General features: G+C 40.1%; 1 protein-coding gene across 7 annotated transcripts; it reads right to left on the bottom strand.

The window, feature by feature from the left end:
• Positions 1–5,759: 5,759 nt before the first annotated feature.
• LOC122280117 (phosphatidate phosphatase PAH1) lies at positions 5,760–23,302 on the bottom strand. Of its 7 annotated transcripts, XM_043091091.1 has the most exons (11): positions 23,010–23,296; positions 20,870–22,548; positions 20,198–20,787; positions 20,028–20,101; positions 16,584–16,668; positions 9,844–9,930; positions 8,544–8,616; positions 7,285–7,328; positions 7,061–7,189; positions 6,888–6,986; positions 5,760–6,139 (listed from the first exon to the last, which is right to left on the bottom strand). In XM_043091091.1, exons 2-11 carry the CDS (start codon positions 22,359–22,361, stop codon positions 6,083–6,085), a joined length of 2,730 nt encoding a protein of 909 aa, XP_042947025.1. In that variant the 5' UTR covers positions 22,362–22,548; positions 23,010–23,296; the 3' UTR covers positions 5,760–6,082. The 7 variants fall into 7 exon arrangements, 4 of the variants coding, with proteins under 4 accessions (XP_042947025.1, XP_042947026.1, XP_042947027.1 ...); XM_043091092.1 differs by lacking the exons at positions 9,844–9,930; positions 16,584–16,668 and adding an exon at positions 7,426–7,558 and having other exon boundaries at positions 23,010–23,301; XM_043091093.1 differs by lacking the exon at positions 9,844–9,930 and having other exon boundaries at positions 23,010–23,298.
• Positions 23,303–24,873: the final 1,571 nt, after the last annotated feature.

Genomic DNA, 24,873 nt, shown 5'->3' with positions numbered 1-24,873 from the left:
ATTTTAAACTAAATACAAAGCACAAACTTCAGCACCCCGGCGGAGCTACATCCTCGGGCTTAGCCTCCTCCTCCTCATCCTCGACCTCTGCACCAAAATCTACGGTACCAAAAATGGTGCCGCAGGTAAGTAAAACCCAAACACCACCAAATAAAAACATATAGAACTCAAACAATATGCATGAAGTGATGCCAATGCACAAAACCCATAAAATCATATTTTTCCACACACGCCAAAAATCTCATTTGGCCCAAAAACAAATCCTTTCCAAATATCACGCCAAAAGTCACATTTGGCCCATATCAAACTCAAACCATTTATCAATTAAACCGTATGCACCATGACCTCTCCTAGGGGTTATCCGCACACCCTGGCTCTAGTGCCACACCGCAGGTAACAACCACGCACATGACACCTAAACTAGCGATGCCTAGTTTCGCACCCCGCGCTTTCGTAGCCAAGCATCCTCTAGCCCTCGCCAGTGAAGGGCCACGGAGTCGGTGCGTAGAGCGATGCCCGGTTCTGCGCCCGGCGCGTTCGTAGCCAAGCATCCTCTAGCTCCCGCTCCCGTCGTCGTCCAGCAACAACTCAGGGGACGTCACTCAGTTTATTATGCTCCCGAGTGACCAGAGGAGCTCCACCGGGATAATACCTCATCCCAGCTTGAGGTCGTGACACACACACACTCGAAAATCCACTTACGCCAATAAAACAGGATTTTCTCAAATTTAAATAAAACGCACGCGCATGCACCATGTAAATGCGATATCAATGCACAAAAAAATCAACCAACCATAAATCAATAAAACAAGCAACTCCGTCCTCCATCCATCCGACCCCCGAACTCCTCAGACTCAGTCCGGAATCAACCAACCAACAACAAATATTTTATTGAATGAGCAAAATATATTTAAATCTAAAAGTAGGGTTTGAAAAATAATTACAGCGCTATATGGTATTTTTAGAAAGCTCGCGGCGTTGCAAACGGCAGAAGGAAAGCAACGTAACAGTGAAATTTCACTGTGGTCGTGGGTTGTAAAATACCCACTTTTGAACGGGGACAAACCAAGGCTCGGGATTGATAGGGAATGGCCTTGAGATATTTATGAAGTTAAGGGAAATGAGTTTTGGTCGTGGGTGGTGGTGGAAATGGCGGTCGAAGGCCAAAAAGAGGCTAAACGGAGTTGAGCTCGTGGGAGCTGCTCCGACAACGGATTGAGGTCGAAAATGGGTGGTTTAGGTCGGCAAGAGGTAGGGGAAGAAGCTGTGAAGAGATGGTGGCCGGAGGTTGTGCGACGGCGCCGGAATCGGTGAAAAACCGTATGGCTTGGAGAAGCTCGTGGTGGCTAACAGTGGCTCGGAAGGACGTGAAACTTGGTGGGGATGTTCACCGACGAGAGGGTAAGAAAAATGGGTGGGTGGTGTAGGCCACGCCGCCGACGAGCGGCGGTTCAGGGCTACAAAAGCAACTGGCAACAGGGGCAAAAACAGAGCAGGTGCAGTGACTTCCGGGGGCTCGCGGTGGCTAACGGCTGGTCCGATGGCTTTGAAAAGTGGTGGCGATGATCTCTGGTGGAAGGGGAAGAGAATGGTGGTGGTGGTGCACTAAACGGTGGCCGGACGGCGGAGAACTAGGCGGTCAAAGGGGCGGCGACGGGAATGAGAAAAAGAAGTTGTTTGGCGTACGCGGGAGAGAAAGGAGAAGAAAGAAGAAGAAAAGAAAGAAAAAGAAGGAAAAAGGAAAAAAAAAAGATGAGGGAAAAGAAATGAGGTCCAGTCCTCACTCCGGAAACCAAAACTGATCCACCGAAAACGATTTTAAAAACTGTAAAACGACTAAATAAATTAAACACCGCATCAAATAAATAAAAATCAATTAAAATACATTAATTTAAAATAAATAAACCAATATTTTAATTAAAATAAAAACAACACTTCAGTGAAAATACACGTAAAAGCGAGTCATCACAGATACTCTTTATCTTGTGGGAAGACCTCTGATTGAATATCTGGTTCGGGTTTTGAGACTATTTTTCAGCACAAGTATCTCCTTAACAGATTCCTTCACAGGCTCCTCTTCCCCATGAGTTTCATTCTACACCACAAGCTTGTCCCGCACCACAAACAGTTCCACCCCCTCATTTGGTAAGATCATTGGGATTTCAAGATTTTGCTGAGAACCACCAATCATTGAAGTCTCCCCCATTGTATCACCCATAGCATTCTTATCAAAAACTAGGAGAGCTTTTTCTAATTCAATTGCCTTGCCACCCTCTGTTTCCGTAATAAGCATATTGTCACCGTGAGGAACAGTGTCACCCACTGGCTCATTTAACAACAAAACCAAATGAACTACTTTCTCAGGGAGTACCAATACACCACCCACTGGCTCAAATGTAGGAACAACGTCAGATGAAATTAGGACCTCTTCAACAGCAACACCCTCTGTTTCCATACCAGTCACCATATTTTCTTTTACAACAAGAGACATTTCCGCAACAATAGAGACACTTTGCACCGATTCTGCCCCAAGTTCTACGATAGACTTCACAGCCTCTTGATGACTTTTCTTTTGAGCCCAAACATGCCTATTTTTCTCTAATTTTCCTATTCTACACATCTGCAAATTATGACCCGGCATTTTGCACGTAGCACAATATGCAGGAAGTGTTTCATACACAATTTCTTGTTTGCGACTAGCAGGCAAACCCGAAGCCCCAATCCAGAAGTGAGTCAAAGGCATTTTCACTGCATCCACTTCCATGCATAACCTCGCTTCATCCGTTCTCATAGCACAGCAAGTCGGATTATCCCAATGTATGAACTTCCCAATAGGCGCCATGAGAATTTTTCATGGTAGAAATTGGGAGGAAGACTCAGTAGAGAAAGCCAGACTGGTACCCTCAAAGGTTCTTCATCCTCATTAAATTCTAGAGTCCAACAAAAGGCACGGTAGAAAGTTCCATTAATCTCACAAACATTCCTCGATAAGACTTTCATAAAATCAGCTTCTGTAGCCATTCGCACGAATACATGACGAGGACGCCGCATGGAAGAAACCACTGTAATGGCCAAAAGACCCCATCGGCTATGAATGAACACACGCACGGCGTCCAGAGAAGGATGTTGTTTCAAGAACTTGAGCACCACAAAATATCTGAATGGTTCCACAGAATGTTCAATCTCATCCTTGGAGAACTGAAAGTAGACCTCACCATCTACCATCTTCAGAGGTCGGGGCACCAGCACCATTTTAGGGATGGGCTGCGAAACAACAGCCACCAGGTCGGCAAAGGAAGGCCGACCTATGCCACCATCAGCGGCTGCCATGCAGCCTCTTGAGGGACCAAGCCATGCGGTTGGAACATAAACCCTATGCACCTGTAGAAAGGAAAAACTATTGTTTCATGCTTACCCAAGAGGAAGGGATACCAAGCAACAACTGCAACCTAAAGCCATGAAAAGAAAGGAAATAAGAAATTCCCATCAGACTAATCCGATGGGAATTGGCGCGGTAACTATAAGAGAATTTTTTTTCCAAGGTTGAAGGCCTAGGTTAAAGGCCCAGGAACACGAAAGGCCCATGCAAACTGAGCAACTTGTTGGCCCAATCAAGGAGCCCCCGACCTTGGAACATAAAGAACGAACACGCCACCTCAACACCCTCATGTGGAGCCTAGTCCCACGTAACCCTAGGCAAACAAGCTAGCGGGGATCGCGGAGAGCTCTTGATATTCTAACAAACAGGGAAGGTGGAGACCTAACAACGTGAACAAGAAAGGTGAGTGGGATAAGGAGCCACGCCGCATTTATTGCGCCACCCCAGGGAGTCACGCCGCATTAAAGGAACTTGACTTAAGAGACTATTGAGAAGACACATCCTCTTGATACCAGGCATAGGCAGCTGACACTAGAAATCGGGTATAAAAGGTGAATCTCTAGGTACTATGATCTCTTTCTGAACTCTCTATATACATGCACTAAACTCTAAGACGATATTGAATTTGCATCAAAGACTCCCCGACCATCACCATGGCCCCCCCGTCTTGCGGTGATTTCTTTGTATTCAAAATGCAACACATTTAACATGCAATACGGCCTTTTTATAAACTATGTACAAAAAAAAAAAAACCAGTCTAACATATTTAGGTATTTTAAAATTCACAAATGAACTCCAATTCTATTAAGTTGTGTTGTTCTGATTATTTCTTAATATAGCTACATTTAGACACCTCAAATGTGAGTAGATTTTGTATTATGTTTTTTAGAGGTTCGGATTTGATGGGATCTATACAAATACATATGAGAAGTGTATTAGAGTTACTAAAAGTGACTAATGTTGAGTTAGTTAGCTTAGTTTAAAATTAATTTCCCGCTTATTTCTTTGTATATAAAAGGCAGATGTATTCATTTGTAAGATGACACTTCATAAATACAATATATTGGAATTTTCCCCTTTTCATTCTTGTTATGGTATCAATTGAAATTTTTCCAGCGCACTAAAATGGTTTCTTCATCCTCTCTTTCTACCAATCCTTCCCATACACCTCTTGAGGACGCTTCCAGCCCTTACTATCTTCATCATGGAGATAGTCCAGGTACCTTACTTGTCACTCAAGTCCTTATTGATGATAACTATCACACCTAGCGTAGATCCATGCTCATGGCCTTTTCTGCTAAGAACAAGGTTGGATTTGGGGATGGATCTATTTCACCGCCATAAGATACATCTCCTCTGTCTTCTTCTTGGACCAGATGCAATAATATGGTCTCATCTTGGATTCTCAATTCTCTCTCTAAAGAAATTGCAGCCAATGTCATCTGTGTTGATTTTGCCATTGAGATGTGGTCTGGTCTTAAAGAAAATTTTTCTCAAGGTAATGGACCTCGCATTTTCCAATTACATAAAGTTATTGCTTCTCTCACTCAAGAAGACCTCTCAGTAAGTGCTTGCTTCACTCAAATGAAAAGGTCTATGGGATGAATTGATGAAGTATAGACCATTGTCTGTTTGTTCATTTTGAAGACTACGTTGGTTGTTAGATCTATAGCAACAGGAGTGTGTAAAGCTTCTTCTGATAGGACTTAATGACTCATATTCTCACATTCGTAGACAAGTCCTTCTTGAACCACTCCCTCCAATTAACAAGGTTTTTTTCCTTGTTCTTCAAGAAAAAGGACAGCGTGAGATAGGTTCCATCTAAACTCCTACTATTCAATATGCTGCCTTATCTTCTAATTCCTCTAATAAGCCTCAACATGCAAACAAAAATTCTGCTCAAAAAGAGACCCATTTGCTCCCATTGTGCTATACCAGGACATACTGTAAGATTCATGGATATTCACCTGGATATCAATCCAAAAGTAGATTTCAAATCCTTCACCCTCTACTCATCAAGTTGCTTCACCTGATTCCACTCCTACTTTGCCTCTCACACAATTGCAATGTCAACAACTTTTAAGTCTTCTCAATTCTGAATCACATCCTTCTCCAACACAGGCAGCGAATGTAACTTCTTCTTCCCTTCTTGTTGAAGTGTTATTCCCCATCCGTTTTATCATAATCCTTCTATCACTCTCTAGCGTAACATTTTAAATTATGGGAAAACAGTTTATCATTCACTACTTATCATCAATTATTAGAAGGATGATGATCAAGAAGATGGATAAAAATTTTCAGTGCATGAATTCATGATGCAATTACGACACCCATGAAATTACCAATTGTAAGCATGAGAGCTGCTATACAACATACAACATAACTAACGGTTCATCCATTGAAAGATATCAGAAAGGTCAGAAAATAGCTACTTATGTTTCCTTGACGTGTGTTTTCTTCCCACAAATCATACAGATAAGAAAGAAAGAAAACTTGAAAGAAAATGATACAAGACCTCGCTTGTCACAGCGAATTTTATTCAGAAATGTATCTTATGACCCATCATATAAATAGAAGTTCCAGTAAAACATTGAGGGCTAGCATTAATTCTGGGATAAAGCCCAGCTGGTACTGGCAAACAAGAAGAATGTTTTGTGTATCCAAATGTTGTGGGACATCCCAAGCCACTGACCCGCGTTGGTACTATACATCAATGTCTGCCACTGGCATTTTCCAATAATTCCACGAGTTATAATCTTCCTGCATGGGCATCAATAATCAAGGTTGCATGAAGATTGCAGATCATGAAACAAGATATGTGTAAGACAACGCCCTTTCCCCCTCCATCGACCCAAGGAAAAACAATAAGGCAAAAACTATATATATATATTGCTCAATAGACAAACTGGTTTCTAAACTCTAAAATTGAACTTCTTACTCCTGATCCAATCACTTCTTCTGTCACCCTCCAATTGGCAAATCGTTTGAAATGCCACATCAACGCTATTAGATGCTTAACATGTATCTATTAACAAGTTACGTGTAAAAACATCCAATAAAAAGGCAAAAATAATTTTGTTTACAAATATTTATTTTAATAATTTAAATAAATAAATATATATATATATATGAACTGCAGTAGAGGGGACAGCAGCTCCTCCAGACAGCAACCCTTGGAGTGGCCAACATCACTCTCGGTTCCCTTTCACCTTCTTTTGGTTGGGAGGGGGGTGGAGGAACCAACCACAGAGGGTGGGGGGTCCCCTCAACCGTTGTGACTCAGTGGCACAACCACTTTGTGAGCCCTCATGAAATTAGATATTGGTATTGATGTAGCATTTCAAACGGTTTACTAACAAAAGGGTGGTAGAATGAGTGATTTCATCAATCATGCAATACTGGAGTAAAAAGTTCAACTTTAGAATCCAAAACCAATGCCCACTAAGCAAACCACAGATTATTTCAGTGTTTTAACCCAAACAACTATTTAATTGTAAGGTTATCTTACCTGCTCAACCAATGAAGTTGGCGGGAACATGTCATTGACAAGAGTGTGCAAAGATGTGTATGACTTCACATCAATGCGATGACTAGTGGCAACCTCACCCTGTAAGTTTATATTAGCTTCTCAGCAAACAAAATATTACTGAATGGTGAAAAACATAAGCTGAAGATAAATACCTTCGGATTAATGATAAATATTTTTCCCTTGGGAATCCCAATTTTCATATAACTTAGTTCATCCGTGTCTCTATTTCCAAAGCCAGCATAAAATGGATTGCATTCAGCTGGAAAGAGTTTTCTAATATCCTGTAAAATATAACATATAAAACAAAACCTCGTAACAAAGGATACAAGAGAGTTTAAATATACATTCAGTAATAAGGTTGACCCTTGATGTTTACCTCTAAACACGCAATCTTGAATTCATGAGGCGCTCTTCGTATTACTGCCAATGATAAAGGAAGAAATAAAATAGTAAATAAAGCATGCAAAGCAAGCATAAATAGAGACTTATACTAACTGGACAAGAAACGTGTACTTACAACAGTGAAGCCTCTGGTAATGCAATTTAGTACTTCTTTCTAGGGTGGGGTAACAAGTACATGTTACCCGGCCCACCCACAGAGCCAATGGAAGGAAACCGCCCATTAACCTGGGTGGGCTGGGCAGATTTTGCTACAAAATATTGAAGGGCAAGTGGGTAAGTTCTGGGTTGATTTTCTTTAACCCAGTATAAAACCACCCACCCGCTTGATACAAGTATGCATATCATTACAGGACATAAGAAGCCTAAGTTACTAAACACCTCTTGCGCTGCTCACATCTTCTCCCACAAGTTGTTCTTTTTCCCCTTCCCTTCCCTTCTCTTTTTTTCTCTGTTTCCTCTCCTTCTGTTCTTTCTTCTTTTTTATTTTTCTCTTCTTGTTTCCTTCTCCTTCTCTCAGATCTCCTCCTCTCTTCTTTACATTGCTCTCATGAACAGAGAGACCCACTGTTGGGGGTCTCTGCATGATCAGAGATCCACATGTCATCTCTGTGAGAGCAGGTATGCAATTTTTTGTGTTGGTTCTTGTGTTTAATGATGGTTTTTGTGTTTGCCACTGGTATTTTACGGATCTGCGGACAGAAGGGTGATAAATTCGTTTGCCCAGTCAAAGGGGACAGGTGGAGCAGGCCAGGGGCATGGACAGGGATTTTTTTTGGGGGGGGGGCCTATATGGCCGCCCCCACCCAGTTGAGGGTAGCTACCACAGGCTGGTAGCAACCCTACTTCTTTTGACGTAGGTGTTTCTTATAATACATCCACCTTTCACTAAATTCATTCATTTGAAGTCAGGTCCATAGACACTAGAACTCAAAAGCTATTCATTCAATGGAGAGATCATGTTATACATATTTTGGCATTGTATTTGCTATATTCACCATCTATCCACCCCCCACCCCTTTTGGCTGAATGGTTGGACAGAATGTTTTGTGCATGCTCATAACAGCAGAAAAATCACAATCACCACTAAACATATTTACCAGAGAGCCATCAGAGAATATCGCATTATACAGTTGGCACCTTAGGCAATTGTGCTACAGACTTGATGCAAGCTGTGAAGTATTTCATGCAACTTTAGTGACATTAAATAATTCTCGAGGATGGGAAGAATATCACCTTCTCGGTACAATGAGGGAAATAATCCATCAGGGGAGATAACAACAGGCCCATTAGGTAAAGTATTCCCATCCTGCAATTGTAGAAGATTTGTCAATTCAGCATATATAATTTCATGACCACAGTAGCTGCAACCTCTGCAAGCATAATGTAGGGCAAGAGAAGAGAATTGAACCATAGGGAAGCTACAAAGATCAACCATAATCTCCCATAATATGATCGTTCAGCAGAAACACATGAATTTTTTCAGATGCTGGATCAGGGCCCAAAACCTTCAACGACACTGAGTAAATTATCAATTATTTCAAAAGCTTAAACTGATAATTTTCTTTTCCTCTAGAGACAAGATGTTTCAATTCGTCAGTCAGTCTCTTGCCTACCCATTTATCCAACAACAGTTTGGAAGGTTAACTTATTTGGTAGTCTTTGAATCTACACTGATTTTCAACTCCCCAAAGAATTTCCTCAGGACTACACCCTTCCCCATCTCTAAGTGCCTGGGTATCCATCATAAGCTACAGTACTAGTTGGCATTCATGAAAAGTAACTAATGAATTATGATGTTTAGTAGAAAGACAGATATTCCTTGCTCATTATCCGACAATCACTTACAAACCTCGTGTGGGGCTAATCGTTCCCATTTCCCATCTCATGGAAAACCATTTTTGCTCCACTTAGCCCTATCCCCTTCTAGGCTTCATTTGAACCTCACCCCTAAATTTAAGGTCATTCCATACTACTAAGGTGCTACTAAACAGAACTGGTCTAATCGACATCCATTGTTGATAAATCAAAGATCTAACTGTGAAATCAGGAAAATTGGGTGTTATGATATAGGTCAGTATCAGCCAAGTTCACAAGTTGGAGATATGCGAACTCAAATTGCTGGCATTCATCACAGTGGTATCATGTTAAATCACCAATAGTCCCAAAAGTTAATTAGGTTGGTAAGAAGAGATGAATTTAAACATTTAGCTAATATTCTAGCAAATTTAAAACACATCTCTATGGTTGATCTTGACCATGCTGCCAAATCTTAATTTTCAAAGTTCAAGATTTCATTATACTAGAAAATCTAGTGATAATTCAATTTTCAATCATTCAAGGAGCCAGTCAACAAAAAACCAGTTTGTCTTGGCACCTGTTTCAGATTGAGCAAAAAACTCCTAGTAAGATATGACCATGCTGCCAAATCTTAATTTTCAAAGTTCAAGATTTCATTATACTAGAAAATCTAGTGATAATTCAATTTTCAATCATTCAAGGAGCCAGTCAACAAAAAACCAGTTTGTCTTGGTACCTGTTTCAGATTGAGCAAAAAACTCCTAGTAAGATATGCCTGAACGATTGCACGTGCACTAAGAAACAGCAGGTGATATCCATTCTCCTGTAAAAGGAGGAGCTAAATATTAGACGTCAATATATTAAAGCAGGTCATATCATTACAGAATAGCATATTGGGCAACTCAAGAAAAGCTCAACTTTGCTTGAGTAATTAACTCTACAACCATACCGCTCAATAAAATTATCATTCATACCAAACTCCTAATACTTGGGAACTTGAAAAGTCCAACACTTAGGAACTTGAATGGTATTCTCAGACCTTTGGAACATGGTCCCTCTCTTTCTCTTTCGAGTCTGAGTAGGGTTTAGTGCCGTCATCTTACGACAAACGGCGTCTCACTGGCTGTGAGGTTGGTCTCTTTACTCTCTCTCTCCTCGCAACAATGGTGGAGGAAGAATTAACTAACCGATGGGAACGGCTCCATCTGTCGCACGAATAAACATCTGTTATTCAGATTCAATCCTAAGAGCCAAGAGCCGCACCTGTTTGAGGAAAGTACTGTGTCATTGGCCGTGTCCTTTCAGAGAAGGGTGTCAACAATGAAGCCTTTCGAACAACGATGGCCCAGATGTGGCGGCTTGAAGGGTGGGTGCGTTTTAAGGACTTGAGTGACCAATGTTTCTTGATAGAATTTCAAAGAATACAAGATAAAGAAAAAATATTGAGTGGAAGACCGTGGTGTTTTGATAGAAGCTTGCTTACCCTCCAAAAAGTAGACGAGAAAATGTCCATCAATGCAGCTCAGTTTCGGTATGAACCCTTTTGGGTTCAGTGTCACAACCTCCCTTTGGCAGCTATGAATGAAGATATAGGGGAGAAACTGGGATCTTGCCTTGGACATGTGATACGGGTGGATGCAGAATCAGATGGATCGGCATGGGGTCGATGCCTCCGTGTTAGGGCAGCTATTGATCTACACAAGCCCCTCCTAAGGGGAAAATGGCTGAAGTATGACGAACAAAGGTACTGGATCTCTTTTTAAGTACGAACGTTTACAAAATTTTTGCTTCCACTGTGGTGTTTTATTCCATAAAGGGAAAACCTGCTCTAGACCACGATATGAGTCCCAGTCAGATTAGAAACAACACCAATTTGGTCCGTGGCTCAGGGCCCAACCTATGAACACATCTATCTTTGATAGTAGGAAGTACGGAGGTAATCAAACAAACGAAGAACAGAGGAAACAAAAACCTGCAAATAGAGGAGGTAGTGGGGATGAGAGGACATGTAGCTAGAGAGGAAATAAGGATGTAAGGTCTAATGAGGCAGATGTGGCTGAAAAAGCAAAACATGAGCAATCTATACCCGTGGAAGATTCTATGGATAAACCTGCTACAAGGAATAACATGGATGAGGAAAATAAAGTCCCAGAACCTCTTAAAACCCCTTGCACATGGGTAGGTTTCACCAAGGAACAAGAACATAATGGTGTTGAGAAGGTGGGAAAAGAAAATATCTCTCAGGAGCTATTTATTACCGATCCAAAAGCCCCAGTCTGCATGGAGTTGGATCTGAAAAAGGACCAGAGTGCTGGTAGAACTGAAAAAGAAATGTCCTTAATTACCAGTAACATTCAAACAACTAGTCAAAGGGAGGGGAAAATGCCTCCCGTGATCACTGAGTACCCCACAAAAGTACAAGAATCTCTGCTCTATGACAAACCCTTTATGACTAAAATAGCCCCTACTATGACTAGTAATGACCAAGGAGAGAAAACTAGAGGGGGCAAATGGAAGAGAAAGGCAAGGGGAACAATTACTTCCACTACTACTCTAAAAGATGTCACAAACCTCCAAAACCAAACTGGCTCAAAAAGGAGTGTGTTGAGAGGTGAAAAAGAGGTGGCCACTCTACAAAAAAGAACCAAAAACAGTGCTACTGTTACTGAGACCCAAGAACAAAAGGCAGTTGTTGGTTTCCAGCACTGCCCATCCAAATGAGTCTCTTAATATGGAATTGTCGAGGGCTTGGGAACCCCCGCTCAATTCGGATCCTTAGGAATCTGACTAAGGAAAAGTGTCCCAAACTAGTTTTCTTGTGGAAACTAAATGCAATAAATTTAGAATTGAGGAAGTGAGGAGGTCCTTAAAACTCAATGCTTGTTTTGATGTAGAAAGTGTGGGACTAAGTGGGGGCATAGCCTTACTATGGAAGGAGGAGTGGATGGTCAAAGTTGTAAACTACACTCGGTGGCATATAAGTGCTATGATCACTGAACATGGTACAAACAGTCCCTAGTTATTTACTAGCTTCTATGGACACCCTGACAAGATGAAAAGAAAAGCAGCTAGGAGCTCCTCATGATGATTAAACCTAAACCAAAGATCCCTTGACTCTGTGCAGGAGATTTTAATGAAATACTACGTCAAAAAGAAAAGTATGGTAGCCCTAGTAGACCCTACAGGCAAATTGAAAATTTCAGATTGGCACTAGAACAATGTGGAATCAGAGACATACCTAGCTTAGGACAAAGGTACTCTTGGTCAAATAACAGAAGGGGAGAAGGCTTTACAAAGGAGAAAATAGACAGGGCTATGGCAAACAAAGAATGGTTGGACCAGTTCAGTTCAGCAACCTGTAATGTAATTGCAGCAGTGAAATCGGACCATTCAACCCTCCATGTCAGCATACCAGACCAGACAAAAAAAAGGAAGTGGGAGGCATAGGGTGTTCAGGTATGATGCAGCATGGGAAGTCAGAGAGGGCAGTGGTGCAGTGATAGAGGCAACATGGAATAAGAGGGTAGTGGGAAAAAACCTTGCTGAAACCATGAGGAAAAAGCTAGAATTCTGTCAAAACTGACTCAGCTTGGAAAAAAGAATTAAGCCAACAAGAGCATCAGGGTCCTAATCAAATTTGGGCCAAAATTAGTCACCTGCAAGACATAGGAGGTGGAGATCACATAGCACAGATGCAGGAATTGCAAAGAAAAGCTGAGACTTACCTAGAAGAAAATGACTTGAAATGGAAACGTGCAAAACAACATTGGCTGAGAAATGGAAACAAAAATACCAGCTACTTCCATATGCAAGCAACTCAAAGAAGGAAGGTTAACACCATCAAGTCCATAACTGGCCCATCTGGAAGTATAGCTACTAAGCAGGAGGAGATTGGTGCAATCTTCACAGGTTATTTCTCATCTTTATTCAACTCTTCCTTCCTACTAATATTGAGTCCTGCTTGTTTGCACTAAAACCAAAATTCACTACTGAGATGCAGAATTGCCTTAATAAACCTTTCATTGAGGAAGAAGTAAGAGTGGCCATGTTCCAAAAGAACCCAGTAGGGTCTCCTGGCCCTGATGGGTTCCCTGCACAATTCTATCAGAAAAACTGGGAAGTGGTGGGGAGAGAAGTGTGCCGTTTTGTCCTTCATGTTCTGAATCGAAAGGGATCCCTGAATGAGGTGAATGATACCTTCATTACCCTCATCCCAAAGGTCAAAACCCCAAGGAAGGTAGCTGAATACAAGCCTATAAGCCAATGCAATGTGCTTTATAAAGTGGCTTCGAAAACACTAGCAAATAGAATGAAACTGATCCTCCCTCAATTCATCTCAGTGAATCAAAGTGCCTTTGTTCCTGGAAGGCTCATCTCAGACAACACTCTCGTAGCCTATGAGGTTCTCCACTCAATGAATTCAAGGATCAAAGGGAAGAAATGATTCATGGCTCTCAAATTGGACATAAGCAAGGCTTATGACAGGGTAGAATGGGTCTTTGTAAAAGCTGTGATGTCCAAAATAGGCTTCCCTCCTCTCTGGGTTCACCTGGTTCAGAAATGCCTTAACTCTGTCTCTTACTCAATTTTGATTAATGGAGAGCCCCAATAGAGTTTTAAGCCTTCTAGAGGAATTCGTCAAAGGGACCCAATTTCCCCATACATCTTTATTATATGTGCAGAAGCCCTATCGGCAATGCTACACAAAGCTGAAGAGAGGGGGGACATTTCTAATGTACCAATTGGTAGAGGCCCCACTAAAGTGAGTCATCTGTTTTTTGTAGATGGCAACTTACTTTTCTCCCAAGGAGCTCTCAAAAGTCATTGCCATCTTGGATACCTATAAGCATGCCTCGGGTCAAGTGCTTAACAGGGACAAGTCATCAGTATTTTTTAGTAAAAACACAAAGAAAGAGATGTAGACATATGTTCTACAACTTATTGGAATGAAATCTACAGGAACTTTTGAGAAATATCTCGGCCTACCTACAATGTTGGGAAGAACTAAAGTAGCAGCATTTCACTCCCTCTTAGATAGAACCTGGTCTCGTGTGGCATACTGGAAAACAAACCAGCTATCCTCTGCTGGCAAAGAAATCCTCCTCAAAGCAGTGCTCCAAGCCATTCCCCTTTACGCAATGGGAATGTTTCTCCTCCCTGAGTCCATCACCCAAAAGCTTAACCAACTACTAAGAAAGTTTTGGTGGGGTTTTAATAAGGATTCTTCTAAAATTCAGTGGATCCCTTGGGATCAACTTAGCTCAGCAAAGGAGCATGGAGGCCTCGATTTCAGGGACTTTAAAGCTTTCAACCTGGCAATGCTTGCCAAGCAAAGCTGGAGAATGCTCCAAGACCCTTCCTCCCTTGTATCAAGAGTCTTTAAACAGAAACATTTCAAAACAGGGAAGCTATTGGATGCCAAGTTAGGCTCGGGTCCCTCTTTTGTTTGGACAAGTATCATAGCTGGAATGTCTATCCTCAAGTCAGGCCTAATGTGGAGAATTGGAGATGGGTGCAGCATCAACATTTGGACTGAAAAGTGGATACCATCCCTACCCCATTTTCAGGTGACTACCCCTAAAGAAACTGATTGCTGGTGTGAAAAAGTGTGACTTAATTGATCCAGGACAGAGAAGATGGAAGGAGAATCTCCTAATGGAGATGTTTTCAGAAGAGGAGATCAAGGCCATAACTTCCATCTCTATCAGTGCTAGAGGCAGGGAAAACAGATTAACTTGGCATCTAACAACTAATGGACAATACTTTGTAAAAAGTGGATACCACCACCAGAAGCAGCTAGAAGCAGAAGAAGAATGGGAGAATTCAAACAGGCAAATGGAAACAGGAGTGTGGAAGAGAATATGGAAAATGGATATGGCCCCTGCAGTCAAACATTTCATTTGGAAGGCATGCAAACAAGCACTACCCACCCTAGCAAACCTGAAAAGAAGAATAGTAGAAGACAGTGAATACCTTGTTTGCAAACTTGAACCCGAGACTTCTAGTCATGTACTATGAGGCTGTGTAGCAGCTAGGGATATGTGGAGCCAGGTATGTATCAAGGTCCAAAAAATGTCCTTTCACAATGATCTCTTTTTCAAAATATGGGCAATGCTGAATCAAAAGCTTGACACAAATGAACTCAAGGAAAGTTCTCTTATAATGAGGGGCTTATGGTCCAGGAGAAATGATCTAATTCATGGCAAAGGTTTTAAGCATCCAAATCATCTTCTGCAAGGGGCTAAAACAGAAGCCCTTGCCTACAAAGATGCAAAAATGCCTCAACAAGACCTCCAACAGGCAGCTGATCAGAGGGTACAGTCATAGCAAAAACCAGCAAGAGGATCATACAAGGTCAATTGGGATGCAGCTCTAAAGGTAGAAACAAGAAAAATGGGACTGGGTGTTCTAGTTAGGGACCACCAAGGCCATGTCATTGGAGCACTAAGAGCAAGGAGACCAATAGCAGGAAAAGCCTTTGAAGCAGAAGCACACGGGTTAGTAGTGGCAGCCACTTTTTGCAAAGAGCTGGGCCTAAACCAGATCAATATAGAAGGGGGCTCAAAACAAGTTATCAACCTACTGCATGGAATGGAAAAGAACTGGAGCCTGGGTGGTCTATTAGTTGAAGATGCAAAGCACATTTTGGCAAGTATTGGCAACTGGAAAGCTACACATGTCTATCGAGAAGTAAACAAAGCTGCTCACAAACTAGCAAAATCTGCCTTATACTTAGATGAAGATGTATATGACAGTGAAGAATGCCCATTGTGCATTCAGTCGATTGTAACCACTGAGCTGTTATCAGCATAATCAATGAAATTAGTAACCCAATTTCAAAAAAAAAAAATAACACTTGGGAACTTCAAAAAAAAAAAAAATAAAGCAAATATTTTAAAAAGCTGATTTACTTGCATACTGCTATGAAACAGAATCGATCTATCACAACTGGGATCTGGTGGCCATTTTTTTAGTGTCTACCAATGGAAGTATAATGACAAACGAAAAGAAAAAAGACACGAAAATCCAGCAAGCCTGCTTTCAGCATTCCCACTATATGGCTTGGTGCCAGATGAGCATGAATAATATTTTCATGGATATTCCAGCAATTAAAATGAAAAAAAAAATAAAAAATCTTTAACATATATTTGAAAATAATTACAAAACTAATAAGTGGTCAATCTTGAAGAGTAAAATGTAGAAGGAAGATAACAAGCCCTTTCCTTATTTATTTATTTTGGCAAGTCAAAAATATTTGAAATCAGGAGTGGGTATTGACCACAGTGGAAGTCGCCCACTTCCTTCTGCTCCAAAGTCAAAATCCCTTCCACAAATCATAGAAACCTATATCTTTAGAGTACATTCTGTCTCGCATCATAAAATTTCATTTTGTCCAAAATTGATACTTCTGTCATCTAAGTGGCCCTACAGCAGCCAAATGATGATTTGGGAACATTAAAATTAGAAAACACATACCTTAATTGCAGAGAAAAGTCTAGCGACCCCAGATTGCGTCCAGTCCCTACCAACTAAAGGCATGAACTGGCCTAAAACATCAGATCTGAAAAGGTAGGAAAAAAAAGGGCCAGGGTAATGCATGTCAAGTAAACCCTACAGTTAAATGGAAGACATCCAACACATAAAAATAAAAGACATCAAATAAGGAACACCCATAAAAATAGAAGACATCAAATATCCTGGCATAATAATAAATTTGGTAACAAGAATGCTCATGATTGCTTAAAAGTAAAACTCATCATGGAGGAAGAGTTTCTTCCTTGCATTGAATTCATCTGTTAAGCCATTAGTTCCACAAACATTTACTTGATCCTATATTCCTGACTTATACATGCCCTATCACCAGGGGAGTGGCTGTTCTCCAGTTTTGAGCCCCCTCCCCCATTTGCTCCCTATCTGTTCTTTGATTTGTGGCACATCATTTAGTACAGATCATGTTAAAGCATGTAACTAATAACCTTCGCCACCATCCATTATCCTCAAAAATCAAATCTTGATCTCTCCAGAATCAACACAGGCAGAAGGCTTCCTATGAAAAACAGTTGGCTATGCAGACAAAGAAAGTGGAAGATCAAGAAGAATACACAATCTCCCAGCATGGTCATGGGGACCATGAACAGGTTCATAAACAACACCTTCAAGAAGGTCGCTTAGAACCTCGGTAGCTTAAGAAGAAGCCCATGATTTAAACGAGAGATCCAGACAGCGTTGTGGTTCACATTGCTAGGTGAACTGCCTTAGTACAGCCTGTTGGAGGGTATTAAGGCCATGAAGAAGAAGGATCTGTTCTCCACTGTTGTATTCCTTCTCTTTTGTAGCTTTTAAATTTAGGTTTGTATGTGGAGAAATTGGACCACTTGATCTGAATTGTTTTATGGTACAAGCGAAATGGAAGAGCTTTTCAATAGCTCTGTTTATGGGAAATGGAATCAGAATTTGGTGAATAGAATGGTGCTTTCAGAAATTTATTGATTCTGTTTGACATGCGATTTGTTTAACCTGTTTGATGAAATGTCTCTTTGACAGTCCCATTGTGGTGTTCTAGTTAAGAATAACTTCCTAAGCTCAATATAGCCAGTTAGTGAAATCAATGGGTAGTCTTTTGGTAAGACTGGGAAGCGGTGTTTGGCATTGGTGGGGATTGTCCACTTTCCAGTTTCCACCACCATCATGGCCGAATATGCTAACAAAAGAATTTGGGGTTCCTTCATAGTTGTCGTATTTGCCATGCAGGGCATTAAATTAGCAAGTTGTATATTTCAAATTATGGTTGCATCTGTATCCTTATGTTAGGAGCAATCCCCACTGCAATAACTCAATAGTCAGGCATGATGATGCTTAAAAGGCCGTTCACAGTCCTTGTTTTCAAGAATGCAGAACAACATCTGATGTGTTAAAGTTGTTGCAGAGAGCAGTAGGAAGTCGGAGTTTTTACCTAATGCTAAGAAAGCAAATGTTATTTTATGTTGTTAGAAATGTGGTCTTGTGATTGAAGCTCAAAACATTACACCTGGTCATTGGGAGTGACTCTGTTCCAGTTTAAGAACGATTACAAACGAGGAACACAGGTCGACCAATCAGCAAGAACCTCAATATGTCCTACTTAGATGTGATTATGATTGCCGAGCCCTAGGTGTTGGCTCAAGTGGAAAGAACCTTGGTCTTGGTGGTATACTCCCTTTAAGACTAAGATTTGAACCTTTTGGTGCAAAAAACTTCTAGGGTCCATTTTACTAAAGGAATTCCACCTTGAATTACCCCAAGTGTACTTGCAGGAAACTCCTTGCCGAGGGCATGTGCACCTACGGGAATAGTCATGTTGAGAGGTGGCTTGATTCTTGTTGAAAAAACGCATCTACATGTTGTTCGCTCGAGCGGTGTCTCTGCCGCTCGAGCAAAGCTTCAAACAATGAGTTCGCTCATCAGTTGCTCGACAGTTAGCTCAAGCATGATGCCAACCTGAGAATTCGCCCGACACTCGCTCGACAATGAACTCGAGCGAGCGCCAACCCTAATGTTCACTCGAGCACCGCTCGACACTTCGATTAAGTGAATGTTTGAATTTCAAGGCTCTACACCGTTTCAGTATAAATACATACTGTTCTCTTTGTATTTTAGGATTTTTTCACTTGGAGCAACAGTATACTTACAGAAGTTAGAGAGTTGTCCTCTTGTGAGAATCTCAATATTGGGTGTATTGAGGCTTTGGGATTGAGGATTTTGGTGATTGATCTCTTATACTCTACCTTTGTTGATAGTGAATTCATTGAGACCGACCCTGCCAATGGACGTAGGCTCACATTGAGCCAAACCACTTAAATCTTGGTGTTCTGTGTGTGATTCTTGAATTTTCTTTTACTACTCATCATTCTCACACACCACACTTATTTTTATTTGTTCTATTTTAAAAAAAAAAATTAAAAATTTTTGGTTTTATTCTTCTTAAACTAATTGAATTCATTTACTCATCATCCATACACCACATATTTGGTAAGAGAAAAAAAATTTAAAAAAAATAAAAGTAAGGGTGGGTTGTAGTGTGTAGGGATGATGAACAGAATTTTTCTAACCAAAAACTGATGATTAAACACAGATGATAACCTAACATCGTTATTTCAAAATTTGTCCAAATTTTAACAGCAGCCCATCTCTCCATCAATCAATCTCTCTTTTCCATCTCTTTCCCAGATGGCATGTGTATCTGGGTATCAAATTAGGACCATGATGGGAACATGATTTTCCTCCAGTGTCAATAGAAGATCTTTCTTCAAAAAACAATGGAGGGTTCTGCTGATTTTAATAAAAAGTGCACAAAATATTGCATTGACACCCACTATAGGAGGTCACCTTGTCTTGGCATTTTGAAATAGGCTGAAGCAAGACAGCAAAAGATAACCAGTGTGGTCAGGCATGAGCCAACCAAAACAACCTTTCCCATTAATACTTTTATCAAAACTCATGCCAGAGGTTCATCTGGGCCTTTTATCATTCAAGAGAGGTCAGGATTTGAAGAACACTACAAGTTAAAGTTCCCTAAGAACTTCAAAAGATCTTATTTTTCTGTAGAAGCTTAATAGTCCAAAGACAAAAAATATTGAAAATTAATATCAATAAGCCATGTAAATGACTCAGCATAACAGGAAACTCCCCTAGAGCTGCCTTGGTTGTGATATGAAAACTTTAATCGTATGTGCATATACTTCAAAGTCCAAAAAAACTAATGCATATGATAGGCAAAGTCAGGCATTTGGGTAGATCACCTTCGGTGATTTCCTATACAAAATTGAAAGAGAAAATAGACAAGGAAAAAAAACATTATAATACAGGAGCATCTTCATTGGCTTTCAGCAAGTTCAAGTAACAAGCATACTTAGCAGACAGATAATAAGATTTAAACCTTACTTGGTAATAGTCCCATCAACATCTGATATTACAATTCGTGCATTCCACTTCCACAAGTAAATATGGGCATCAACCTGTTAAAAGTTAATGCAGTTTTAGCAACTAAATTATACAAAAGTCCTGCTTTGATATCCACATTGGAATCTTTGAATTCTAGATGATTGACAAACCTTTTGTCTTCCCCAAACCCTGGTAGAGAAACTGAAAGTTATAATATTTTGACCTTCTTTCAGATTCAAAGAAGCTATCTGCTCATTAGTGGGAACATTGGTCCTTATCAATTGCTTGTGAGGGGATCCATTGCCATTATGCGATGCCATCGTTGACACTACTGCTGAGTTGACAGATTCAGAATCAATGAAGACATCCTCATTGGTTGAATTACTGCTAGCGTGCTCAAGCGTTTTTACTCTTCTGAATGGAATAGGCCAGAGCCTCCATCTACGCCCAGATGAAGGAGTATTTCCAGAATCGTCATCCCTCGGCTGTGGTGTGCCATCTTGTTCCACAGGAATTGCATCTTTGGGCTCAAAAGGTAAATCTAAACCAAATGCAGCCACTCCAAGAACAAGATGAGCAGCTTTTTCCCACAGCAAGTACCTCTCTCTATATCTTACTATTAGATTCTCATTACTGATAATTGATGCTGATGAGTTTGTAAACTCCTCCGCAGATATCCGATGTGCATCAAAGGCTTCAGCAGCAGCTTCCAGACCCATACCTGGATGAAGTTCATTCCTACATAGTGATATCTCAAACCCTGCAAATTGTAAGATGGATGAAAGAATATAAATACTTTATGAGACCCATATTTATAATAAATGATATCAAGAGGCCCTTACTTAGGATGGAGTGAGTTTGATTCTCTTCAATGGAAACTCCTGCTTGAGTTTCTGCAGGCTCGTTATTACTGCATTCATCTACCCCTTCAAATGCTGCTGATGTGGTAAACTTTCCATCCTTAGATTCTGAACCATTATATACAGAATGAACAGATTTTCTGTCATCCATGTGTTCTACTTCTGCTTCTACATTCCATGCATTTTCCTCAATTGATTCAACTTGAACCTGTAAACCTGGAGACATCATATTACCAGGAGAACTTGAACTACAGGAGCCAGATGGCCCGTCATCATTTCTCAATTCTACAGCACTCCGATCTTTCCCTGCCTTAACAACTGGAGGACTCTGTTGAGATATCTCTTCTGAACATTGAGCGTCCAATGAGGAAACCACATCTTTTAAATCAGTATTTCTAACCTGTTTGGTCAATTCTGATAGCTCCAAACAGCTCTTAAACACCTCTCCCCTCTTGTTAGGAGGAGCCACATCTTCTGAATCGCTTTGCACATGAATCTTTCCTTGCTGGTCTGCAATGTTCATAGCTTCTTCAGATTGACAGACATGGCCCCCCTCAACTTCACAAACTTCCAGCTGGTGTCCAAAAGCACTGTCATTACTGTTAATACTGCCAACATCAACAGGTGCACCATTAGCTGTAGATGGACTCAGCTTGCTAATATAATCAACAGCCCAAACATTTTCACCTGAGCTAAACTCCTCATTGCCTTCACAAAAATCTGCCCCTTCACCTGGGCCTAGATGAAACTGGGGCGTACTTAATTGCACATTCTCTGCATTCTGTTCTGATGTTGAGATGGGGGCTGTCAATACATGACCATCTACACTTACCAATAATACCACTTCTGCATTCAAACTTTGGGGTTCCACAAAAGCCTCGCCGTCTAAACAGTCATATTGATTTGATCCATATTCTGACAACTCTACCGAACCCTCAAAAGAAGATTGCTCATCCTGGAAGTCATAAAACCTTCGATCGACATCAGATTCTACCCTCTCAATACGGTCCGGACGCAAGGGAACATATTCATCTCGCAATCCAACCACCCCTGAATCAGAGGCACTATGTTCAAGTATGTGAATGTCATTAATGTTGTAATTACTATCTTTGTTGTTATTGTCTAAACTACTATCCTCTGCTGTAACTTTCAAGTTATCAGAATCCTCTGCCACCTCGTTTATCTCACCTCCTTTACCAGCCTCGACCTTTATAAAATAGGCCTCGCCTGAATTATCAAGATACATGTGGAAATTGGCTTCAACGCCATTGACCGCTATGCGAACAACCTTCTCAGCCCCTTTCAGAACTCCCTGAAATTTACCAAAACGGACATACCAAGGCGTGCTTCGGAATGTCCCATCCTGCTGCTGAACAACAATGACATCAACAGCCCCACCAAAGGGGTGGAAAGGGGTAGCAACAGAGTAAACACCCTGGGAAATTAGGCTCCCAACTTTACCCACCACATTCATCAGGTCAACCTACTACCAAACCCTCAAGATTTTGGGAAGCCCCCAACTATATTATAAGATTCAATCTTAGTTCCCTCTCGAGTGAAAAAAATCGACATAAATTATTTCCTCCAAACCAGAACGCGATATATTTCAGGATTTCATGGATTTTTTTTCTGTCGATCATAATTGCCACTCTTCAACGGCGCTGCGCGACATCCAAGAAAATAAAAAAATAAAAAATAAAAAAAATAAAAATAAAAATAAATAAAAAATAAAAAAAGGTAATCAAGTTATCATCTTTAATAGAAAAATTACGAAGTAAAGATGATGTCCATGCTTTGAAGAAAATTTGAAACCTTAATGCCTGTTTGGTCGGCAAAAAATGAAGGGAAAGTAAAAGAAAAACTTCCCGAATACATACTCTGAACATTAGGGAAGATAAGGGAAGGCCACACGCAAACGAAACGAAGAAATGAACTCAATCTACACTTAAAAAAGAATCTCGATTTTTCAATATTTCTTTAGCTTTATTTTTCCCAGCAAGCAAAAATGCACAAACAGCAACTTTCTGAGAAAGTTAACAAACAAGATTGGAGAAGAGAAAATTGCATAAAGAGAAAGCGAGCTCTCAAGGAAAATAAAAGAAGATGAGGCGGCTTGACTTACAGATACACAGATGGCCGAAGACAGAACAACCAGGAAGCTCGAAATGCACAATTCTTATTTTTTCTTGCTCTTTCTGGGTATTCTTTTTCTTCTTAAAATTTCTTTAATCAATGGTTCTATGCTCGCGTTTGCAATCCTCGACCCGTTGAAATCGTCGGAGGCTTCGAAGTTTGGCCTTTACTGAGGATTGTCTCTGGATAACAAAAACAAAAGGCCACCAGAGTCAGAAACTTCTACCATGGCCAAACAATAAATAGGTATTCCTGGAATGAAGTTGCTCAACTGCTCATATCGTTGAATGAAATTACAGAGCCTTGCTCTTGAAATCCTGAGTAAATGTTAAAAGAAATGAAGGGTATTTTAGGGAATTCAGCTTAGCTTCCGTGTTAAATAAATACAAGATGTCTCCAGGTGTGGAATGACCGAATGAGCGAACCCAGGCTAGATCCTCTGCTCGTAGCGCTGTCTTTAATTCATGATTTTGAAAGACCAAATTGCCCTCTTTCCCCAAGTTCCATAATTTTACGGTACAAGTACAACGTATAGTTGAAAGATTTTAGTTGTCACGATTAAAAATTAAGTTTCTATACTATCATTTTACACACTGTATATTATATTTATTTTTATTTATTTTTTATTTTTTATTTTTATTTAATTTTTACTAAATTAATTGAATAGTATACTCAGCATCCCTACACTATTTATTTATTATGAAAAAAATATAAAAAAATTATGAGTAATTTATGGTATAAAGATGATGAATAAAATTTTTCTTAAAAATTAGATATTGTGAAAGTTTTTAGATACGAGAGTTTTGTTTTCCACAAGTAAGTGTGTTTGGTTCGCTATTTGTTGTGAAATTTATTATAACTTTAAAAAAAATTAATATATCAACCATCATTTAAGATAATTAATCGTGAAAATTTTTTAAAATTTTTCAAATATTGAAGAAATACATGTATATATAAGAGACATTATTTCATACTTAGGAAAAGAAAATAATGGTTTTTAATTGAGAGGACTTTTTATTATTATGTAGACTGTCTTTTAACATTTTAGCAATTTGGGTAGCTCATACAAAAATAATAAGAGTAGTGATACGCCCACCGAAAAAGTAGTCTGAGAATAAATTTTGATAAGGTTATTTAATTTTTTTATTTATTTTTTTATACCCTTACACATTTAAAAAAGAATCACAATATTATTTAAAAATATTTTTTTAATCACTAAATAAATAAATAAATGTGGAAACTGTGGGATCCATTTGTTGAAACAGGTAGCATTATTCAAATGATAGTAATAAAAGTAGCAAATTGGGTCAGGTGACTCATTCTGATAGGGGACAAGATCGGTATATGATGTTACAGGGAGGGCATTTCTGAGACAATAATGGGTGTGGACGGTGGCATGGCATCTGTTTTGTGCACAAGTTGCACGTTGACAGTTGCACGTGTTCCCTTGGTCATCTCTAACAGCTGCTCCTATACCTATTTTACACGAGTTTGAGTCAACTACAACATCTCAATTTATCTTACAAAAACCTTGTGGAGGACATTCCCATATTGTTCTGTTAGTGATAGTTGTGCTATGATTGTTATCTCTGAAACTTGCAGCTTCCAAATCAATCCTCATTTGATTCACTCTGTGTATCACTTGGCTAGATTGTATGAAAATGTTCCTAAAAACCAGTTCTTTCTTCTCCACCATAAGTTCTACAGAATCAATGAGAATTCCACCATTTCGTCCCTGTCAAGCTTATGCTGCATGGTCTGCATGATCTGCTTGAAGTTAATTAGTGCTATTTGACTCCTGTAATTTCCTTAATGAGGCACTCCATCCATCAGAAGCTGATACACAGTCCCAC

This window comes from Carya illinoinensis, chromosome 10 (genome assembly GCF_018687715.1).
Source record: "Carya illinoinensis cultivar Pawnee chromosome 10, C.illinoinensisPawnee_v1, whole genome shotgun sequence".
Classification (NCBI taxonomy): domain Eukaryota; kingdom Viridiplantae; phylum Streptophyta; class Magnoliopsida; order Fagales; family Juglandaceae; genus Carya; species Carya illinoinensis.
Note: the sequence above shows the minus strand (reverse complement) of the source record. Positions and strands in the feature narration are given on the sequence as shown.

Excerpts from the sequence above, each read along its gene's own strand:
- LOC122280117 (XM_043091091.1), bottom strand. The coding sequence starts at position 22,361 with ATGAATGTGGTGGGTAAAGTTGGGAGCCTAATTTCCCAGGGTGTTTAC. Across the intron at positions 20,788-20,869 it reads TCAAACTCACTCCATCCTAA|GGTTTGAGATATCACTATGT; the intron begins GTAAGGGCCTCT and ends TACAATTTGCAG. Across the intron at positions 16,669-20,027 it reads GTTGATGGGACTATTACCAA|ATCTGATGTTTTAGGCCAGT; the intron begins GTAAGGTTTAAA and ends CTACCTTTTCAG.